General features: G+C 42.4%; 1 protein-coding gene across 1 annotated transcript; it reads left to right on the top strand.

Moving 5' to 3' along the window:
- Positions 1-212: 212 nt before the first annotated feature.
- Positions 213-17,338, top strand: LOC147456786 (glycine-rich RNA-binding protein 2, mitochondrial-like). The gene is made up of 4 exons (XM_086511919.1): positions 213-411; positions 16,122-16,190; positions 16,275-16,381; positions 16,455-17,338. The coding sequence occupies exons 1-4, from the start codon at positions 291-293 to the stop codon at positions 16,719-16,721; spliced, it is 564 nt and encodes a 187-aa protein (XP_086368045.1). The 5' UTR covers positions 213-290; the 3' UTR covers positions 16,722-17,338.
- Positions 17,339-23,181: the final 5,843 nt, after the last annotated feature.

Below are 23,181 nucleotides of genomic sequence, written 5' to 3' on the forward strand. Positions count from 1 at the left end.
GAGAGAGAGAGAGAGAGAGAGAGTTTGTGCTTTGTTTTCAACAAATCCTATTATCTTAAGGTGACAACCCTCAGTTTGATTCAATACAAATGCACCTAACGAAGCACTCTAGTTTGCTCCAATGGATGCCTGCCACCTGCCCCTACATTCACCTTGCCTCCACGTCGTCTGAACCCAGCCTAAGCTGAAAGTTTTCTAAAGCCCTTCGCTTGCATCCATTTCAAAAATCCTAGGGCTTATAGCCCGGCAGGAGAAGGGGAGAGAGAGAGAGAGAGAGAGAGAGAGCAGAGATGATGAGGAAAATGACGAGGATGGCACAACTGCTGAAACGGGAGAACGCAGGCAGTGCAGGTTTGCCTTCTATTTATACCACAACGCGCGGCATCGTCTCCTCTAAGCTCTTTATTGGAGGTAACAGCAGTACTCCTGCGAAACACTTTCAAGAGTATGTATGCCATGAATATTGTTTTGTGTGCATCTCACTCTTTTTGTCATCCTCATACCTACATTGCTGTGTAATTTCATCAACGCAGTTGCAACCTTCTGTTGCGCCTGCCGTAGTAAGCTAGCAAAAAGCATTGCTACTTAGTGAGCAACTCCATGGAACGTGTCAAGTGATGACGGTAAGAGTTCGGATTTTCTGAAAAATGAAATAAATCTACTTTTACGTGCACATCATCACATCTTGTATGTCAATGAACTGTTTTGTTGTAGCACGCCACCTTATTTCAGGTATAATACCTTATTGCAGGGAATACTCTTTTCAACAAACAAGAATTTATTTCTATTACTTTTTTAATCCCTCAGAATGCCTGAAAGGTGCCGATTTTGAGCACAAATCTGCATTCAAAGCAGGCCGGAAGGCCAAGAACTGGAAAAGCTGTTACAATTGAGCCACAAGGGCAGATGCGACTAAAATTGTAAATTTGAAAAGGTCAGGGAAAAACCTCTCCTATAGAGAGTAAAAAGTGCCCTAGTCACCAAGTAAGGAGAGAGGATGAATGATGCCTCTAAAAGATGTTGGGTCTCTTCACACAACTAATGGAAGGCTGGAGGGGTGGGTGTATGAGGTGTGGGACTCACCTCACAGAGGTGTATGGCTAGAAACACATGTAGAAGGGAAGTTCAACTGGAGTGAATTTAGGTGAGTTTGCATGGGTAGAGTGATTTTCTTATGTATGTAACCTTTTGAGTTAAATTGTACTCTTTAGTTTTTTGGTCGAAGAAGACTATACATGCAGCTCTCCTTTTCTTTTTCTTTGCACTTCATCTTCCTCGGATCTCAAGGCCATGACTCCATGGCACCCATTAACTGGGATCAGAACCATGGCTTTGTGTTCTCAGCTACAGAGCCTTGTGGCAAGCGCTTATACTATAGAGAGGAAGAAGAAGAAGATAATTGTTGTCAACAGGGTCGCTCTGGGATGTGGAGACACTTTGATTCAGTAGCTACGTCCAATAAGGTCTCAACAGAGTGCTAGAATGAGAATTGACAGAGCTGAGAAGTCAACATGCGGAGAGGAATGTTACCATATTTTTTCTCTCTGCACGTTATTTAAGGCTTTGACCATTTTCTTTTGAGCTTTGGTCTTGGATCTTTCGCGGGCATCTCGAAAAGGTCTTACTGTCTTACATATTTTATTGGCTCTCCTCGGTTGTGGATTGTTGAAAAGATTTAATGAAAATTATTTTCAGAATTCTGTAGTAAATTTATGTCTGGATTTTTTCTTTTTTTGGGCGGTTAACCTCCGGGACAAGCCTTTACAAAGCTATTGAGCTCTCAAATGCTCAAAATTGTTTGGTTCGGCTGTGGCTGTGACTTCTACAGAAATTGTTTTCTAAACTTCTGCAACGGGGAAGATTCTTGTGACACTCTCCGAACTTGAACATGAAGAATCAAGTCAAAGTCTTTACAACAAGGAGAGTTTGTGTTTACGTTGTATTAGACTAAAGAGGAACAACAAGAATGGGTTGTGACAGTATGCCTTTTGGGAGGATGCTTATAAATTTTAATTGCGGCTAGGTGTGCTTTATCTGTCAAAGGGTGCTTTCGTTTGTTGACATTGGATTTGCTATTTGTTTCGGATGTATTCTAATCTTCTTGAACACATTCATAGATTAGGAGTGAGTTGTCAATAAAACCTCATGTTAGTTTGAGTTTGAGTTAGCCTTGGAAGGCTCTAGGCTTGGAAGGGTGGGGGGGGGGGGGGGGGGGGGGGGGGGGGGGGGGGGGTTGTATGAGGGGTGGGACTCACCTCAAAGAGGTGTGTGGCTAGCGTGGAAGTTTCCTACGGTGTACAAATGCACATATTGTACAAATATGATGTACTCTACGAATGTATGATAGAACATTCTATACGACTAGTTTGAGACATTCGTCCAAACAGACATTTGTAAACGTATGTTATTTTAGGAGAATGTTTGATCCAAACATCCTTAATATTCAAAAAAAAGTCTAAAAACCTTAAAAAAAAGCCTCCTTTTGTTGTAACCAACAAGTTTACCATGCAATATTTGGAGGTTTATCATGAGCAATGAAAGCCAGCATTGAATGCTCACTCTCATGTTCTCTTTTTTTTTTTGTTTTTGTTGCAAGAACTCCGGCTTTAGCTTTGAAGCATTATAACTTAATATTTAGATTTATCTACAAAATTGGCTAAAATTCAGGGACACATATGTTTCAGGCAACCCTTTGAACCATTTTTAAACTTACTTCCATATCTGTATGCGTATGCTTCCCGTATGTTTCAAACTTTATTGTACGATACAACTCACCGCAGGAGATTAAATGTTTCTTAGTATTTCTCTATGAAAACTCACTGTTCGAATCTAAACTGTACAATATAAACACATGTTGAAGGGAAGATCAAGTGGAGTTAATGTCCAAGGCCTATCCTCTTCGATACAACACTGTGCAGAAAGAAGTCCTTGTTCTCTACAAGTGAAGTAATTCCCTTGCTTGGAATTGTTCGACCTAGATCTTTTTCTTTTTTTCTATGTATGTTTCTTTGTGCCAGATATCATATTAGAATACGCCCTATATCATAAGTTCAAGATGGAAAGGTACGTAAAATATGGTATATATTAGGTCCGTCTTGTACGTAGTATTGAGTTGTTGGGTACATAAGATTTTTTTAAAGAAAAGCCAAAAAGCTACAATACGATCCGTAATTGATATTATATTCATAAATATCACTCCAGTGATGTTAGTGCACTGTCCTACAAACCAAGGTTGTCATTACTAGACAATATGAGGCTTTCATACGAATACCGATGAGTCATGACCACTTGCGACATCCAATACTCAAGAATAGAAACAATTCAAAGCTTCAATTCCCTCTCAAATATACATAACCTAAAATTTGAAATCCACACACTGTGTAAACGAGACTTGAGAGGTAATATAAATCATAGAAGTACTGATATGACATAGATGGTAAATTGTAATCCCATAAAAATACTGAGATGATAGAATCTATACTAAAAAAGGTATATCTAATGATCCATAATCCACAAAGAAAGCCCTGAGTCCTGTCTAAATAACACTCGGAAGCGTGCTAGCAACTACAAAGTACATGAGGATCAAGATACTCAAACATCCACATTGGACTTTGAAGATGATGAGGCAATGTCTCCATTTGTCAAGACATTGCACTCATCAAACTTTGGCTCAATAATGGTGGGACCTCTTGAATCATGTGTCTCTTGCTCATCTGGGTCATCCTCTTTTGAAGTCCGAATGAGACGCATTGCCTCATTCTCTCGACCACGACTACTACGCGCATGGAGCTTGCCGCACCGAATGCTCTCCTGTTGTGCTCTCTGCAACAAACTTGGGCACCCCAAGTCGAGATTCTACTGCGACACAACAGAGATTCACTTTAAAACAGTTCACAAAAGACAACACGGCCCGATGTAGTTCCGCGCCCAGAGAGATTGGCCCCAAAGACCGATGTCCCTTTCGGTATTTCTTTTATATTAATGCTTGATCAAAGTTACAACTCCCGCAAGGTCCTCCGCTCTCAAACTCTACTTTTAGATGTTGTCACGAGCGTGTGACTACTATCTATCATTTTTGTTGATTTATTTCTTATTATCTATTTACTTTCACTTTTTGGAAACACCCCTCGGGAAATCTAACTACCCTGCATTGCATAGCTAGTGTGGAACTGTCTAGAGGGAGTCCAGGCCTGAGGGCAAGAGAGAGCACTAAGGTTGGACAAAGACTATGGTTAGCCAAAGTGGGGTCATTGACTAGCCAAAGTGGAATCCTTTGCTACAGAGGCTACATTTCAGTTTTGGATGTGGCCGCAGTGTACAAAGAGGGTCAGATGACCTAGAAAGATACAATGGCAGCATCTCCTTAAATTTAGGGAATTGCTATTTTGGGACCTGAAAATGTGTTGGCGTCATTACCTCCGGAATGACAAAGGGAACATTTTCTTACTCTGCCGTGAAGTCAATTGGGCAACCGGTTGGGAGATTTTTAGGCGGCAACCCCGAAACGGGAAAATGCTTGTAAATGTGCCAAGTGGCACCTTCTGGTGCACTTGCCTCATGCAACAAGAGTTGGCGCTGAATTTAGGAGGGAGAGAGCCTCATTTTCAGTTTTGTCACAGGTTAAGAGCTATGGAGTGCTTGCTTTCCCTCTTATGCACAGTGCGGTGCCAGGAGTGATGCCTTGCACGCTACGCATTGCCCTCTCTCCCCTTTGGCAGTATGTTATGCCCCACTAGTGGGCTCTTCATTTGACCAATGTACAGTTGTGTGGGTTCATGCGCGATTGCCGAGGCAAGAGCCTCTTGCACAGGTACTGGATTAGCTAGCGGCTAATCCCCCGCAGGTATAGGTGAATTCGGAGAGGTTTCACGCCAGGAATCTCGTCCGATTCAAAGGACAAGTAGCCCTACAGGTGCGGGAGCTCGAGGACTTGCTACGGATGCGACCGGCATGTGAAACGGAGCCCGAAACAGTGAATTACAGCCTGCTGTGTATTTTTGCAGGTTTAGGGTTTTGGCCCTAAACGGACCCTAATACCCCCAAGAGGTTCGGGGACGCAAGGGGACCGCTGTACAGGCGATCTGGCGCATTTTCAGGGCTGAAAACAGAGAATTCAGCGTGCTGCAGATTCTCACCAGGTTTTGCAAAGTGCCCGTATGCGTCGGGAAAGTCAGTCAATGAGTGGGAATACTGACTGTGAAGGGTCCTAGTACAGTTATGTTGCCGAAATCGGGCCGGAATAGTTGAAATTCAGCCAAGTTTGTGCGGGGCAGCTTGTAGGGATCCACAACGTTTATTCCCTCTTTTGAACAATAAAGAAATACCGAAAGGGGCGCTTAAGTTAGGGGCCAATTTGGTGTCAGTCTACTCATACAAGTGCATTTTAGCAGCCTGTATCCCTCTCCCCTTTGTTGTGTCTTGAAAGTACAGGTAAAATAGACGACTAATAATGGGTGAAAGCTAAATCAAGGTTTGAGGTAAAGTCTACCGCCCTTTTTGGATTGAACAGGCCGGTTTCATGGTTCCATCGACGGGATTAAATCACTTTTTCCCATAGAAGTGAGCCTTGGTCAGATTGGGCTTGAAGACACAAGGAGTTCCAAAAGCTTCTTGTTCCAAAAATCTGCCCAAAAAGCAGTCAACGTAATTTGTGGAAATCCATACAGCCTGCCACGTCAGCAGTTGTCAGCACAAAAGGCAAAAATCCGTACAATTTGCCATGTTAGCACTGTCAGCGTAAATCTCGGAAATCTGTACAATACTGCCACGTCAGCTGTCAGCGCAAAATCATGGATTTCCGTACAATCAACCACGTCATTACTTTGTGGAGTGTGTGTCCGGGTTGCACTGCCACGTCATCAATTTGTGACATACCCCCCTCATGAAAGAATTGTAATCGCCCTCGATTACACCTGCAAAACAGCTAGTGGCCATAAACCAGTTCAATAGACACCGATTCTAAGTACCGACACACTCGACACGACACATCTAGCACTTGTACAAAGACGACAGTCACACCATTGCACATGACATCACAAGACATCACATGACAATCAATCACAAAAACATTCATTCCAAATCTCAGACCATGACTGCCAACAACGCATTTAGTAACCACATCTAGATTTATTCCGGACCTCACTGATGTCGGGTTAACTAATCCCATATTGCGATCATGTCTATAGAGATTTTTGGCTCAAGCATTGTCGTGTGCAAGTAGTCATTTGCCTCAAGCACTGCTGTGGTCGAGAATCATTCGCCTCAAGCACTATCGTGTGCGAGAATCCTTCGCCTCAAGCATTGTTGTGTGCGAGAATCATTCGCCTCAAGCACTGTCGTGTGCGAGAATCCTTCACCTCAAGCATTGTGGTGTGCGACAATCATTCGCCTCAAGCATTGTCGTGTGCGAGAAATCTTTTCCGGGGATCCCAATCACTATGTATTGAGTGGTCCAGTCATTCATTCCATTGAATCAGTCGTGATTCATGATTCATTATTAGGTTCATTCAGGAGCTGTCACTGCTCCAAAATCATCATCATCTCATTCTTGTTCGTGTTATTTGTTCACAAATAGTAGGACCTTTTATAAAACATTAGTTTCATTCAAAATTCATGATACTTATCGGGTTTATTTAGTTGTCATTGCTCTGAATTCGTCATCCATTATCATCGATTTTACCTGTTATTTGTACACATCTAGCAAGTTCTTCTAGAGAACATTAACGTCGTACATAAATCAAATTCATCTTCAAAAATTCCTATTTCAAAGTTCTTCATTCACACACTTCATACTGAACACAATGTTTCAATCATCTAGTCATCTCATTCGTCGAGAAGTGTTGACGCACTTAGATCCCTGTGTAGCCATCTCATCCCAAAGGAACTCTTGATGCGTTCACCACAACATCTAGACATCTTATTCATATGGGAATCTTTATACGCTAGAATCATTCAACATGCATCATCATTTATTTATTCAAATTCATCATTCTTATCTCGAATAAGCAACTATGAAAAGCATACACAGTGGGTTAACATCTTGTCACAGTTTCACTTTCAGATTGTCCATGTTCAGGGCAGAAAGACTTAGTGGTAGATGCATTGTCTCGGAAGCCCCTCGTCTTGGCTATTTCCGCGATCCATCATAGAAGCTTCGAGAATATGATTGACCAGTACTTCACCGATCCGGATTTTACCGTTGTTTTTACTTGGATACAGAATGGGGAGATAGTGCGAGGATATTCCATACGGAATGGCTACTTGATGAAGAAAACAATGTTGTGTGTTACATAGCCGTTGAGGGAAAAGGTTTTGACAGAGAGCCATTGTCCACCATTTACGGGTCATTGCGGCATAGACACCACCTTGAAGGAGGTGGAGTGTTATTTCTTTTGGCCGAGACTCAAGAAGGATGTGGACGACTTTGTTCGCAGTTGTTTAGTATGCCAGAAGGTTAAGTTTGATAGACATAAGGCACAAGGATTACTACAGGTTTTATCCATTCCCACCCGCTCATGGGAAAGTATTGCAATGGATTTCTTGTTTGATCTCCCAAAGACACAGAGTGGACATGATGGCATTTGGACTGTCATTGACAGATTTAGCAAGCAAGCTCACTTCATTCCAGTGAAAAGAACAGTCAAGCCGGACCATTTAGCGAGACTGTTCTTTGCACAGATATTTCGATGACATGGCATGCTTGAGACAATAGTCTTCGACAGACATCCCCGATTCACGAGTTTGTTTTGGAGGGCTATTTGGGAGAACATTGGCACACAGTTGCAGTTCTTGTCATCATTTCAATTGCAGATAGATCGGCAATCTGAGATCGCAAATTCAGTTTTTCATGATTTATTGAAGTCTTACATCTCTGATCAGAAGACTCAATGATTTTTTTTTTGCCTCTGGTGGAATTTGCCCACAATAACATGGTTCACTCTTCTACGGGGAAGGCGCCATTTGAGATAATTGAAGGTGCTTAGAAGGTCCACCCTTTCTAGACAAGATTTTTGAAGCTGACCAGTACACGAGGGACATTGCCTTTGCCAAGGTTTGCAAGGCTTTAGAGAAGTCTCAAGAATGACATAAGAAGGGAGCAGATCGACATCGAGACTTGAAACTAAAGGAAGACGATTGGGTGCTCTTACGTTTTGAGAGGGCACGCCTAAGGAAACTGAAGGGAAAGGAGCGGCTTTTTCCAAAGCTTAGCATGAGGTATTATGGCCCTTTCCAGATTAAGGAAAGATAAATGATGTCTCCTTTCAAGTCAAGTTGTCCGATACTTGAAAGATTCACAATGTTTTTCATGTGAGTCTCTTGAAACCTTTTACAGTCCTGAGAGAGAGAGAGCAAGAGAGAATTTTTGCTTTTAATTTTGGAAGCTTTTGGGAGAACATTGGCACGCGGTTGCAGTTCTCGTCATCGTTCCACCCGCAGACTGATGGGCAATCTGAGATTGCAAATTCAGTGGTTCTAGATTTATTGAAATCTTATATCTCAGATCAAAAGACTCAATGGGAAAAGTACTTAACTTTGGTGGAATTTGCCTACAATAATACGATACACTCTTCGACGGGGAAGGCGCCATTTGAGATTGTTGAAGGTGCTGCGAAGGTTCCACCCTTCCTAAGCATGAAAGATAAGATTTTTGAAGCGGATGAATATACGCGAGATTTGGATACGGCTTTTGCCAAGGTTCGCGAGACTTTGCAGAAGTCTCAAGAACGACAGAAAAAGGCAACGGATCGCCATCGTCGCAACTTGAAATTGAAGGAGGATGATTGGGTGCTCTTACGTTTTGAGAAGGCACGCCTCAGAAAGAAAAAGGGAAAGGAGAGGCTTTTTTCAAAGCTTAGTATGCGATACTATGGACCTTTCCAGATCACTGAAAAGATAAATGATGTCTCCTTTCGATAGATACTTGGAGGATTCACAATGCATTTCATGTGAGTCTCTTGAAACCTTTTAAGGGTGGTGTGCCTGATGATGGGGAGCCTGATGAGCAACCCGAAGTGGAAGAAAACGAGGAGATCCTTGTTCTTGAACAGTTTTTGACACATAAGGATACGAAGAATAAAGGTAAAGTCCAAAGGCGGTTCTTGGTTAAGTCCAAGAACTATCCTGCATTGGATGCGAAGTGGATGGAGGAGGACCTAGCTGATACTCCTCAGATTGTGAAACTTTACCTCGATGCTTTTGGTTTAGTATAGTCTACTCCAAATGGAACCCAAATTCAGCTTGGCTGGAGATCTGGTGCAGTAGGATGCACAAGAGAGGAGTCACTCCGCTCCTTTGTCAACAGATGTCTTGATTTAGATTCTAGAGTCACCGATGTCTCTTTGAGCTTCAGGGATACTGAAAGCTGATAGTATTCTGCTGTATGGCTTCATGAAATGGAATTCTTGATTATGATACTGATTTGTTCTTGACTTCTTTTAAGTGCAGGAACTGATAGACGAAATAACTACAGCATTTTGGTCTGATTGATCTCGAATAGACATGGTTGCAATAGGGGTTAGTCAATCGGACATCGATGAGGTCCGGATTGGATCGAGATGTGATTGCTAGCTACATTGCCGATAAATCATGGTCTAAGATCCGAATGAATGTTGAATGTCATGTGATGTCCTGTGATGTCTAGTAATGTCGTGTGATGTGACTGTCGATTGGTACAAGTGCTAGATGTGTGTTCCTAGTACGTAGGTACTAACAGTCAGTGTCTGCTTAGACGGTTTATGGCTTCTGTCGGTTTTGTAGGCGTAATCGAGGGCGATTACAATGCTTTCAAGAGGGGGGTATGTCACAAAGTGACGACGTGGCTACCGAGAGCATTAACTGCTAGAAACCCTAATTCTTGCAAACCCTAATTTCTGCCAGAAACCCTAATTTGCAGAAACCCTAATGTCTGGAAACCCTAACCCTAACTGCAGGCTGAAACCCTAAAGTGGCTGAAACCCTAACATGGCGGTTGAAATGCTACGTGGCAAGCAGTACTGATATTTCCGGATTTTGCGGAGATGACAAAAAGCCCAGCTAGCGACGCAATTTTTTGCTTTTCTCTACGCATGGGCCAAGAGAGAGAGAGAAAAATTGATTGCTTTATTTTTACTCTCCTGAGGGAGAGAGAGAGAGAATTTTTGCTTTTAATTTTGGAAGCTTTTGGGGCTCTGCTTTTGGGCATCCCTTGTAAACAATAAATAAGCGGTGAGGGCTTACTCTGCAGGGCATCTGGACGCAGAGTCTGAGAGTGAAACCCTAACCGCTCTCTCTTGTACTTTGACATTGATTTAATACATAAAGAAATACCGAAAGGGGTGCCAGTCATTGAGACCAATATCTCTAGGCATGGAACTCCGTCGGGCCAGTGCAAATCTATTGTGATCTGTGAATTGTTTTGAAGTGGCTATTTGGTGCTGTGGTGATTGATTCTTGACGTCCAAGTTTGCTACACTGTCTACCACGTGGACATGCTACATCAACATCCAGAGCCAATCCTGTGTCTAGTAGTATCATGGAGCCTAGCAAACCATAGTTTTGTCCATATGTTTCCATACCCATGCACATACGGGTATGGAAATATGGAAAAGTATGACTGACCGACCTTGGCTGAATTATTCGTGACCTAGCCTAATAAAGACGAAAACATACAATAATATCTAACCATTCCATATTGACTTGAACTCATAAGCAAAACCTATGGAAGTTCATATGATGGGATGATAAAAGCAAAGCCATCAATAAATTGTAGTACCTTATCTAGTAATAAATTGTAATACCTTATCTAGTATGAGTCCCCTACTATCCAAGCCAAAAGAAGATAACTCTAAAGCTAGAAGCTATAATAAGCCCATACTAAATTCCCACACGCCAAAAGCATCCAAACGTGGGCATCAAAAATAATTTTCAAAAGAACTTGCAAGTGGAGTATAGAATGTGATCATATGCTTGTCTTCCATATGTTTGCCAAAGGAGGGTATTTAGCCATACGCATATGGAAAAAAAACTATGCCAAAAATGGATCATATGCCGGCAATTTTGTGCGCCTGTCCGCAGGACCAGCATGCCTCCACAAGTCCATTAGATTAGGTTTTCCGGTTTTGAAAACCTCTTGGCATCTTGGGAGATGGGCACCATTCCATCAAGAAACCATGCATTTCTAGACCACTCCTATAAAAATGGCCATGTTAAATGTATTAAATCATGTCAGAGTCATTTACTATAATTCCCCTACCTCAAGTGAACAAAATAGAAGAGGGTATTCTCATTCGTATAAAAAACCACGATCTGAAGAAATCGCCATCTGCTAAGGAGGCCTTATCCTTTGTTAAACCTCATCGATTTCCGTCACGCAAACTCTTCCATTTCTAAACAATAGTCCACCTTTAATGGAATATTATCTCTATCTCATCTCTCCAACATGACTCACTTGAGTCTCCGGAACATCCAAGCCTGTATGCGAGTCACGTCTTTCTTCGACCTTGTTCCAGATCTTACCAAAATGACTATCAGAAAGACAACCCTCGAAGAGAGAGAGAGAGAGAGAGAGAGAGAGAGAGAGAGAGAGAGAGAGAGAGAGAGAGAGAGAGAGATTTCAACCATAGACAAGGCATTAACCTCAAGAATCTGGCTGAGTGCGCCAACAGCTCGATTGCTTGATCCTTTCCTGTAGCGAATCTCAAAGTCAACTCTTGCATAAGTTCAACCCAAAGAGAGATAAGAAATCCGTCGAGATTTTAACCATAGACGATGCATTAACATCAGGAATCCAACAGAACGCGTCAGCAACTCAATTGCTGGACTCTTTCTTGTAGCGAATCTCAAAGTCAAACTCTTGCGTAAGTTCAACCCATCTAGCCTTCCGGCCTCTGAGACCACCTTGATCATAGACATAGCGCAAAGAGTGATGCTCTGTCCATGCAACAAAGGTAGAGCCATACAAATAATGTCGCCACTTCCTCAAAGTGTGGACCACGACGCAAAGCTCTTTTTCATACGTTGGATAACGCATTTCAAATTTAGAAAGTTTCGTGCTTTCAAACGCTATAGGACGTCCATCCTAAGCACATAATCACTAGCGTCCGTTTCAACTACAAATGGCTTGCTAGGATCTACAGTATGCAATATTGGTGCAATAGTCACCAACTGCTTTAGTGGCTTAAAGCTCTCATTGAGACGCTCATTCCTAAAAACAGCGGTAAGGCAAGTCTTCGGTCCTTTCACCCCTTCTTTCCAAAGTTGCATAAGCGGACCAGCAACTTTAGAGTAATCCTTGATAAATTTGCGAAAAAAATCCAATAAAGCCTTGGAAGGACTTTACATTTCTTCAAAATGGACCAATTTCGCACTTTATCCAACTTATCAAGGTCAATGAGAATTCCATCATGAGTACTAATATTACCCAGATAAAGAAGCTCTTTCTTGAAGAATTCGCATTTAGAGGCTTAAGTTGTAACAAACTTAGACACCCCAAGTCTAGATTTTGTCGCGACAAAAAAAAAAAAGAAATTCATTTCACAATTCAAGAGTCGACACGGCTCGGCGTAGTTCCGTGCCAAGAGAGATTGGCCCCAAAGACTAGCGTCCCTTTTGGTATTTCTTTTCATATTAATTTTTGAGCAAAGTACAACTCCCGCAGGTGCTCGCTCTCAGACTCTCGGTCGAGCTACTCCCAGAAGTGACCCTTGGGATTTATTTATTGTTACAAGGGATGCCAAAAGCCGAGCCCCAAAAGCATGTAAACTCAAAAGCAACTTGGTTCAAAGGCTGCCAGTAAAAGCAATCAACGCAGTCTACGGAAATCCGTACAGCCACGTCAACGCTATCAACGCGATCTGCGAAAATCCGTACAGTCAACGGAATTTGCGAAGATCCGTACGCCTTGCCATGTCAGCAACATCTTCGCAAGTCCTTTTTATTTCCTAATGTCACTTTGGCCCTTCGGCAATAATTTATAAGTTGGGACAGTTTTCTTAAGTGTCCCCCTTGCATTTGTCTGTTAGTGGGCATGCCACAACATCAGTTTGTGACATACCCCCCGTAAAAATAAAGCAATCAATTTTTCTCTCTTGGCCCATGCGTAGAGAAAAGCAAAAAATTGCGTTGCTAGCTCGGCTTTTTGTCATCTCTGCAAAATTCGGAAATATCCGTACTGCTTGCCACGTGGCATTTCAGCTGCAAGGTTAGGGTTTCAGCCAATTAGGGTTTCAGCCAGCAGTTAGGGTTAGGGTTTTCAAAAAACTAATTCCTGCAAACCCTAATTTCTGCCAGAAACCCTAATTTGCAGAAACCCTAATTTCTGGAAACCCTAACCCTAACTGCTGGCTGAAACCCTAACCTGCAAGGTTAGGGTTTCAGCCAATCAGGGTTTCAGCCAGCAGTTAGGGTTAGGGTTTCCAAAAAACTAATTCTTGCAAACCCTAATTTCTGCCAGAAATCCTAATCTGCAGAAGCCCTAATTTCTAGAAACCCTAACCCTAACTGCTGGCTGAAACCCTAACCTGGCGACTGAAATGTCACGTGGCAAGCAATACGGATATTTCCGGATTTTGCGGGGATGACAAAAAGCCCAGCTAGCGACGTAATTTTTTGCTTTTCTCTACGCATGGGCCAAGAGAGAGAAAAATTGATTGCTTTGTTTTTACTCTCCTGAGAGAGAATTTTTGCTGTTAAGTTTGGAAGCTTTTGGGGCTCTGCTTTTGGGCATCTTGTAAACAAATAAATAAGCGGTGAGGGCTCAGTCTGTAGGGCATCTGGACGTAGAGTCTGAGAGTGAAACCCTAACTGCTCGCTCTTGTACTTTGACATTGATTTAATACATAAAGAATCACCGAAAGGGGCGCCAGTCTTTGGGGCCAATATCTCTAGGCACGGAACTCCGTCGGGCCAATGCAAATCTATTGTGATCTGTGAATTGTTTTGAAGTGGTTATTTGGTGCTGTGGTGATTGATTCTTGACTTGGAGTGTCCAAGTCTGTTACAGTGGTATCAGAGCCCGATCGATTTCTCTTCTACGGAAAATCCGATCCCCAATTTTTTTTTCCGCGGCACCTATGGCTTCACGCAAGGATCAGTCGACTCCCTCTGCATCTGGAGATGCGGGCAGGGATCACAACAAAGATTCCGACAGAGTATGGCCCGCCTCGGCCTACTCAGGCGGAGCGACGAGAGATGGAGTGTCGTCAATTGATCGGCGATGCAACAAAGATGATGCTCAATTTTGTGAAGGACCGAAAATTTGCAAAATATATGAGCGAGACTTCTTTTCAAGAAGTGCACGAGCAGTGGCAGAAAACCCTATACCACCCCTGAAACCCGCTCTCAAGAAACCTTCTGCTCACAAGAAATATTCAGAGAAGGAATTAGAAGAGGTGGTTGATGCACGGATTGCTCAGCTTTTTGACGCGCTAAAGAAAGCTAAAAAGCACGGCAAAAAGCAGAAGAAAGGCACTGAGTTCCCGAGTTATTTGGGTTGTCAGTCGACATTTGACAAAGCAAAGAAACAGAAGAAGCGTGTTCACTTTGAAGGAGTACCCAATTCTTCTTCTTCTTCTTTTGACAGTTCTTCTAGCTCTTCAGATTCGAGCAAAGAAGACAGAAAAGGCAAAAAGCGAAGCAAGAAACAACGCTTTGGAAAGGGCAAGAAAAAGGCAAAGAAGTCTAAATCTCGCCCAGTGACTGACAGTTCTTTTGAGGACTCGTCTACAAACAGTTCAGACTTCGATGACGAAAACTTTTATGCGAACAAGAAGAATTTTTATAAAGCCAACCAGTATGACTTTCTGGAAGATAAAAGCAAGAAAGTTCGAGAGTTTAAGGAAGGTGGACAATCGATCAAATTTGACACTTTTTCAGGATACTCAGATGCTTTGAAGGCTTTGTCTTTTATACAACAGTTTGACATCGCTTTCGCGGGAGGACGGTATTCAGAGCACTCCAAGATTCGGAGAGCTGCCTCTTACTTTAAGGGGAATGCTCGCACTTAGTGGTCCACGCTTCTTTTAAACAAGACTGCGCCACGTCATCACTTTGTGACAGACAGAACCATGTGCCTATGACAGCTACGCTAAGATATGGCCTCTGTGAGTTCTGCTGGGGTCGATCTGTATGGTGGTCCTATGCCATGCCATGATTGTTGGACAGTGAGCAAAACCTGGAGTGGAAGGGATTTAGAAGATAAACCAATGGCACCTATCTCACCTAATGGCTGTGTTTATTGCCTATTGTCTTTATATTGGCTACTCACAAGGTACATGACCTTTTCTTCCACAGAGTGTGCACTAAGAGAATCCTTTGCATTGCTTGTAGTGTAGGACCAGGAATGTCTTAGAGGATTCCGATTTAAGGTGTAGGGAATGGTCGTGCAGTGACCATTTCCTGAAATAACGGGCGACCACATGGCGACCGGTGGAGGCGGGGAGCCATGTTGGGAGCACGTTTTTCAGGGAATGGTCACTGCACGACGATTCCCGGTCGCCAATGGTTGTGGGGAGTGGGACCAGACACAGACTCTGTCGAGGCTAGAACTGCACTGCAGGACTGCAGTACAGTCGAGCAATACAGGTGAGTCACTGGCAAGATTACGACGGCTGAGATGGCAGCACCTGAGCGCATTCCACCGGCTGATGTGGCACCAGTCTATTGAAGAGGGCAGAAGTTGCAGTCTGCCTGCTGACGTGCTTGAAATCTAACGGTGCATGCAAAAATTCTGGCGAGGAATTGAGTGTGGATGAAGGGCCAGGATGCTCAGCCCCTCGAGCCATGACCTTGATGGATGGAGACCTAGCTGTTGTGCACTAATAGTCTAAGAAACAAGGCTTTTACCCAGCGCATGACTGTAGAATATTTTAGGCATGTGGATTGTAATATTTTAGGCATGTGGTGGAACATTGGAAGAAGCTCAAGGAAGCTAGGTTATTTGCAAGCAATTTTGAAGGATTCATTCCTCATTTTTCATCCACTAAAAATTCATCACAAAATGAGTATCCAAATTGCTTTGGGCTGGGGTCTCATTGGGTTGTTTGTCTATCAGATAACTCGTATTTATTGGTATTGGCCTAGATGAAGATTGTGCTCTACCAGTTCTTTTTTTCAGTTGTTAATATGTATGTATGGCTTTTGTGTAGGCCTCTCATTCAATACACAGGAAGATTCCCTACGACAAGCCTTTGCAGCACACGGCGATATTCAAGATGGTTGGCTCAAGCATTTGGATTTATCATTAGCAAGATCCTAATTGTAGCTGTGTAGGCTCTCATGCTTGTCCTTATCTGTGACAGTGAGAATTATAACAGATCGAGAAACTGGAAGATCTAGAGGTTTTGGGTTTGTGACTTTTGGATCAGAAGCTGATGCTGAAGCTGCTCTTCAAGGAATGGATGGGAAGGTTGGTTGTGCCTAAGGAATTACGGCAATAGTTCTTTTTTCGAGTAGAAATTTATGTGGTCTGATGCTTTCAGGTTGTTGATGGGCGTGCAATTAGAGTTGATTATGCATCGAGTACCCCTTCTAGAAGTGGTGGTGGCTTTGGAGGTGGAAGTGGTGGGTTTGGAGGTGCTGGGGGTGGATTTGGAAGTGGTTTTGGAGGTGGTAGGGGTGGTGGTGGTGGATTTGCAGGTAGTGGAGGGGGTTCTGGAGGCAGTGACAGCACATTTGGAGGTGATGGTGACAATGATTTTGGAAGCACGGGCTCGAATAATCAAGACTTCAACAATGACAAATACTGAGTATCACGTGGCGCTCTTGCTGGTTGCCTACATGAAGCTAATTTGGTGATTGGTCTTAAAGGTTGAGGAATGTGTTTACAATATATCAAACAATTTTAATGGTTGAGGATTTATTATCTGTGAAGGGGCTGGTGTCTCTTTGTACCTATGCACTTCAGAACGTAGGTAGTTTTACACACAGAAAACCTTCTGATTACTGGCAAGGAGTCAGGGGATTCTCTTGATTTTGCTGAAATATACGAAAGATTTCCTAAACTTGTACAGGAGAATTGCAGCTGGATTGAAAAATTTGGGAGGAGCTTTTATTGTAGTGCTCTACAAGCTACTACTCATTTTCATGAAGTCTGATTTTGCTGTTAATTGCTAGGCTCGAGCTAGTTACCTCCGCCTGGGTAGTTTGCGATGTTGCTGTTGCCTGACCCTCTTTGACTCGGTTATGTAGAAGGAAAGTTTCATGCTGCCAGCCAGTCGAGACTTGACAACTGTGGAAGAGTTTTGCACGGGGCATAAAAGAAGTTTTTGCTTCACATGGTTACAAAAGACGTCTACTATATCCTGGAAAGACGTTTTGTCTGTAGCCAGTAATGCATATGCAATGATGACTGATTTTTGATGAAGGATAAGTCATGGCTTGATTGTTAGATGATGAACACTGCTTTTTCAACTTTTGCTATTTGTCTTTTCATATGACAATATAAGAAAGAAAATTGAGCTGTGAGCTGGCATGCCCCCGTGGTTGTGTGGTGCATGCATAGAATCCCTTATGTGCAGAGATAGAGAGAGAGAGAGAGAGAGAGAGAGAGAGAGAGAGAGAGAGGTCTTTTAAATTTTAAAAGTACATATGCTTGTGTATTGGTAAAAGAAAGAGTAGTGTGCCACACGAGGTGTGCTATTGATGTCATTTATTCTCACCAAAAGCATCTGCAACATGTTATATACCTGTTTTTAATGAAGGACTATTGTCCCATGTGAATGCCTTACATAGGTGATGGTGATGTTACTTGCTATGATGCTAACCTGTTTGACAATTCATGTGTGGTAGTCCATCTCATCTCAACTATCTGTCATGTGGTCTATAAGAGCAACTTGTTTTGGCTTTGTAGTGCATTGGGGACAATAATTTAAACTTAAATGGGCAAAGACATGAGAGATACCGAAACATGCAAAATTCTTGAAATCCTTTAACATGGATGATGGATTACACGTGGATCAACAGTCTTTGCCATTAGTTAGTTGGTTAGTGTGCGCGTGCTTGTGTGTATGAGTGCCTTTTGCATTGTACTTGAAGGCCATGTTGATCCATTGCTAATCAGCTTTGTATGTACATGGTCATGCTGATGTACGTCTTCGATTAGTTAGTGGTGGGAGGTTAGGCATTTGAGCAGTGAAGTTGACAATGAAATGGTTTCTCCAAGAAAGGAATTTTTGTAGCAATCATAGGATCAGATATATACATTGGCATGCATGGCATTTAGTTCTCACTCAGAACCCTCTATATGTGCTTTTTTCTTTTCCCCTATTGTAGTTAACCATTCCACCAGCATGTGTGCATCATGATGCTAAGTGGCAAAGTCTTTGGTCTATAATCAATGGTTTGTTAGTGTTCTTTTTGAGTGCATAGTAACGTGCTCGGTGTACAGGTTGCGCTGCTCCACTTTCTCAGTTACTTCCGTAGGGTGTGGATGGTTTGTCCTAGGCATTGATTTACTAAGTCAACAAAACAAGGTCAAGAAAGATAGAGATGTGCATATGCTCTCTGTGTAGAGAGGACGAGAGCTATTGCTGAATTAAAAATGCCACAAAAGCTTTCAAAACTTTCTGATTTGAAACAAAAGTTTTTATAATTGAGAGCATAAAAACCATTGCAGTGAGTATGCAGTATGGTATCCATTGGCAATTTGCGGTTGCTTATGAACTACTCGAAATGGCATAGTCAAAATTATGTCGGGTGAATTGTGATCTTTACAATTTGTAAAAAGCTCCTCAGTGGAATGGCAAGTCAAGAAGTCTACAATGGTACATGTTAATGGTAAGGGAATCTAGGTAAATTCTATGCCTTTGGGTGCACACATGCAAAGTGTCCCATTATTCTCATCAAGCTTTCTGGCTATAGGACATAATGTGTCAGAATTTATCACCCAACCTTAGGTATCTAATTTTAGCATCGGCTACTTGAAGGACTTAAATATTTGATGTTTCCGACCTTGTTCTTGAACATTAAGAATTAAAAATTATTTTGGCCAAGTCGTATGTTAATTATGGATTTCTTAGTTGTGAAAAAGAGAGAATCAAATAGTAGAGTATAAGAGTTCCTAAAAAACATAACTATTTTATCTTACATTGTCAAAAAATGTTCCAAATTGATTTTGTGCTTCTATGCTTAAATGTATAGGTTTTTGGATACTTACAGAAATTTCTTGGAAAGCAAGTTTGTGGTTGTTGATATGGTTTCATACTAATGGATGTTTACGGATTGGGAACCATTAAGAGTTTTGGGTTTAGGATGGGCAATATTTCAATCTGCCATTGAATAGACTATATTTTCATGACAAGTTTGAGAGAGAGAGAGAGAGAGAGAGAGAGAGAGAGAGAGAGAGAGAGAGAGAGAGAGAGAGATGAGCCAATCCTTTGCATTCTGAGAGGTCTCCATGCAAGGTAGAGAAAGATGAGCAAAGAACTGTTAGGATTTGAAAGGATCCTTATCCTTTCAAAAGACAGGCAAGGGAAAGTGGTCCCTTCCATGTCCCCAAAGTGTTGGCCTAACGGTAAGGCTTTGGCCTCTCAACCTACGGGTTGAGGGTTCAAAGCCCGTGTTGGGTCACACTCTAGAGGGACACCTTGTGCTCACGTTGCTAGGGCTCTTGCCACTAGAGTGTATCGTCCTCCTCGAGGAAGAGGTTCCTAAATGGTTGCTACAAGTTCTCTTTGTCTTTCCAAGTACGTGGTGCATCAATTAGGTGGCCATGGTGATGCCTACATGTGGCGCATGCCCGATGGTACGTGGCCCTTGCCTGTCCATGTAACATGGCTAATATTTGGTAGGAATAAGCACCTCTCCTTGTGGGCCCTCTGGTGTGTCAAAAAAAAGAGTGGTCCCTTCCCTGTCGAAAGGCATAATTTCATTTTGCTCTTCAATTGCAAAATATCATATAAATTACGAGTCAATTTTTGTTATTAAGCTACATGTCACAGCCCTCCATGCAAGGCATCTCTCTCTCTCTCTCTCTCTCTCTCTCTCTCTCTCTCTCTCTCTCTCTCTCTCTCTCGTGAGTTGTAGGCTAGAGAGCTGTGGGGAGGTTACTACAAGCCGCCTTCGCCATCGGAAGTATACATGTCACTATTGTCGCCTTTGTAAAGAGTAAGACTACCCACACACACGTTTTGCAACTTAATGTCCATGATAATGACAACACTCCAACAAGCCCTTTGTAAGACAATTACACACACAATTATGTTGGCAAAAGAGACCTCACAATTATTGACTTGAATATGCTTGCTAACAAGGTCCTAGTGAGACAATTGGGTGCCCTGCTCATGATCATAAGAGAAACGAGATTTGACGATCGATTGCACAACTCTCACACACACACCCACAAATATTTTGGGGTTGGGGGGGTGTTTAAGATTTGTAAATCTAACTGCACTCCTTTGAGGTGCAGCTAGTGGAGGGGGAGGAGGGGTAAGATTTAAATGTTACCCCCTGGGGCAATGTGTGGGCATCCCCTTGCACAAATAGTAATGTTGGCCGAGGAGACCTTGAAATAAATGATGCAAACCTAATGAAATTGAATTACTAAATGATAGAATTAATGTCCACTATGAAGACCATGGGCATTATATGAGAGAGTGGTCGACGATAACTATGTATATAAAAGCATATAGATGTTGTAGAAGAAGCCAAGTCACAATGGAGTAGCCCTTGGTGATGAAGTGAAGTATTGGTCACATGAAATTTTCACTTATAAACATTTCCATTATAAATTTTCACAATGTGATGCTGGATTAAGTGTCGATTGGGCTCTAGAAAAATTCTAGCTTGTATTAGCTCTACTAGAATAGACGTTTAGATGATTAGTGCATAATTAGTAGAGCTCTAACTTAAGCCTTGGACATAGTTAGAAGTAACATAGGTATATAAGGTAATCAAGTCCTAACTCTTAGTTAATATATTAGTTTATCACTCTATTAATCAAGTCCTAATTACCTTTGTTTGGACAATTTCCAAGAAAAATACATGAGCCACTACCCTTCATTGAATAGTTGGACTTCATTAGGATAGAACTAGGTGTGTGCTAGGCATGAATTTCCTACTCTCGGCAGTCCCACATAAAAGCAAAGTGGTGCCTTTGGTAGGGAATCTTTCCCACATGTGAGCAAAATATTCCTATAATCGAAAGGGAGATCATCTGCACACAGACAGGTATCAAAGAAGTAAAGTTTTGAGAAAAAAGATCAACAAAATGGTTGATAAGCCCATTAGGTCTCCCCAATCTAAGAAAAATAAAAATTCTCTCAAAACATATTAAGTGCATAGTAAGTGAAGGGTGAGTTTAGGAAAGGAAAAGACAAATGAAAGTGGAAAGCCAACACACTTTAAAGGTGGAAAGGTAAAAGACCTCTTGTGTGTCCATATAAAGAGTATAAAGAGGTGTTTCTCTTCTCTTTTATTTTCTCTTTAGCATTTTCTTCTCTTCAAAGTGTCTCCTCTCTCTCTCTCTCTCTCTCTCTCTCTCTCTCTCTCTCTCGCGTGCGCAATGTTGCATCCTTCTTTTATAGCTAACATTGTTACAGATCTACATGCTTTGTTATTGCCCGTGGCTATGTGCTATAGACTAGCACATTATTTTTGTTGTTGTTGAGGGAATCTTTGAGTTAAGAATACCTTTTAATTTTTTTGAAGCCATTAGGAATACCTCTTAAATTTTATTAAGCCCAATAGAGTCCCTCGATGTTTTAACGTCTTGAATATAATACTTTCATGGAGATTCTTTAGATGACAGGCATCCTTAAGCATGAAGACAAGTAGGAGTTTTGAAAATACATCTCATGCTCTAGGGTTTTCGCAGCTTGCGACGAGGACTGCATGAGCCAGGAGGAGCTCCAGTCAGCTTGCAGGTTGATGGCATTAGGCGTTCGAGCTAGTTTGCTGGGAGGATGGAGAAAAGATGGAGCGCCTGAGGGGTTGGGGGATCACCCTTGAGAGTAGGGCCTTGCAACCCTGCGTGTCTTTTTTCAGTAGATGGTGACATCCAACCTAATTTTTGCTTCGTGGGAGAGATCAACCTTCCCCACCCTTTCTTAGGGGGGCAGTTGGCAACCTGTGTTACCATATACATGTGGTAGTGATGTGTGTGAACACTAGGACCGCCAGGGTATTTTCCTCTCTTTAGGAGGTTTTCCCCCCCCGAGCATTGTATATACGCCCATCACTCTAGGGCTATCTATCTTTCCATTGCACACTAAGTAACACACTCTCTATTGTGTGCCTTGAGCTTCCTTCGTCTTCTCCAAGTTGTGTGTGTCTCTCCGCAACCCTAATTCCAACAATTGGTATCAGAGTAGGTTACGTCCTCCCGTGCTTAGTCGCCAGCTGCTCCAGCACACGCCTGCTCACTTCCTTCGATTACAGTGAGGTTTGGCGAGCGTTCGTAGGTTGACAAATATTTAGGCTCAGATTTCTGATTCGGGCTCATTTCGGCCTCCGTTTCCACTACAGGCAGGTCTGCACAGGCAATTTCGTCATTTTGTGCAGAATTTTAGTCAGTGTCGTTTTTTGCATAATAGGTGCCTTACAGTCTTCTACGGTTTGTGCTACATAGCACGTGTTGTTTTTGCTCCGTTCCTCCTATTTTCAGGCAGTTTTCACATTAGGTGCAACATTTACCATGGCTGACAACAACATAGATGTCTTCAAGATGTTTGCTGCCGAGGACAGGTTGGATGGGGACAATTACTCTATGTGGGCTTATATGATGCAACACGTTCTTATGTCAAAGGGCGTTTGAAATATTATGCAGGGCATTGATGTACGTCCTGGTTACGAGGATGTAGGCGATGTTGAGGATGTTGCAGGTCTTGCTGCAAGGATTGCTGCTATTAGAGTTGTTTTGCCTACGGCAGAACAATCTCGTTGGGATGTAAAGGATGCGCGGACTCATGCATTGATTGCGTTGTCTATGAAGTGCACCATTGTTCCTCACACCCGTTCAGCAAAATCTGCAAAACAGGCTTGGGATATTCTAGCAGGTCTTTATGCAAGCCGCAATGAGGCTAAAATTGCTTTGCTGCGTAAAGAGCTGGAGTCGAAATTATGCACGAGGAAGATGATATGGACACTTTTCTTGCTGGTGTCAAGGATATCAATCAGCAACTTATTTCTGCAGGTGAAGTCATTTCAGAGGGTTCCCTTGTGCAGACTGTTCTTGATGCCTTACCAGATTCTTACCAGACTTTTGCTAGT

Source organism: Adiantum capillus-veneris, chromosome 5 (genome assembly GCF_014529385.1).
Source record: "Adiantum capillus-veneris isolate H3 chromosome 5, ASM1452938v2, whole genome shotgun sequence".
In the NCBI taxonomy this organism is placed as follows: domain Eukaryota; kingdom Viridiplantae; phylum Streptophyta; class Polypodiopsida; order Polypodiales; family Pteridaceae; genus Adiantum; species Adiantum capillus-veneris.

Bases quoted from the DNA above. Each gene is read 5' to 3' on its own strand.
- LOC147456786 (XM_086511919.1), top strand. From the start codon at position 291: ATGATGAGGAAAATGACGAGGATGGCACAACTGCTGAAACGGGAGAAC. The intron at 412-16,121 runs GTAACAGCAGTA...GCTTTTGTGTAG, and splicing joins CTCTAAGCTCTTTATTGGAG to GCCTCTCATTCAATACACAG. The intron at 16,382-16,454 runs GTTGGTTGTGCC...TGATGCTTTCAG, and splicing joins TTCAAGGAATGGATGGGAAG to GTTGTTGATGGGCGTGCAAT.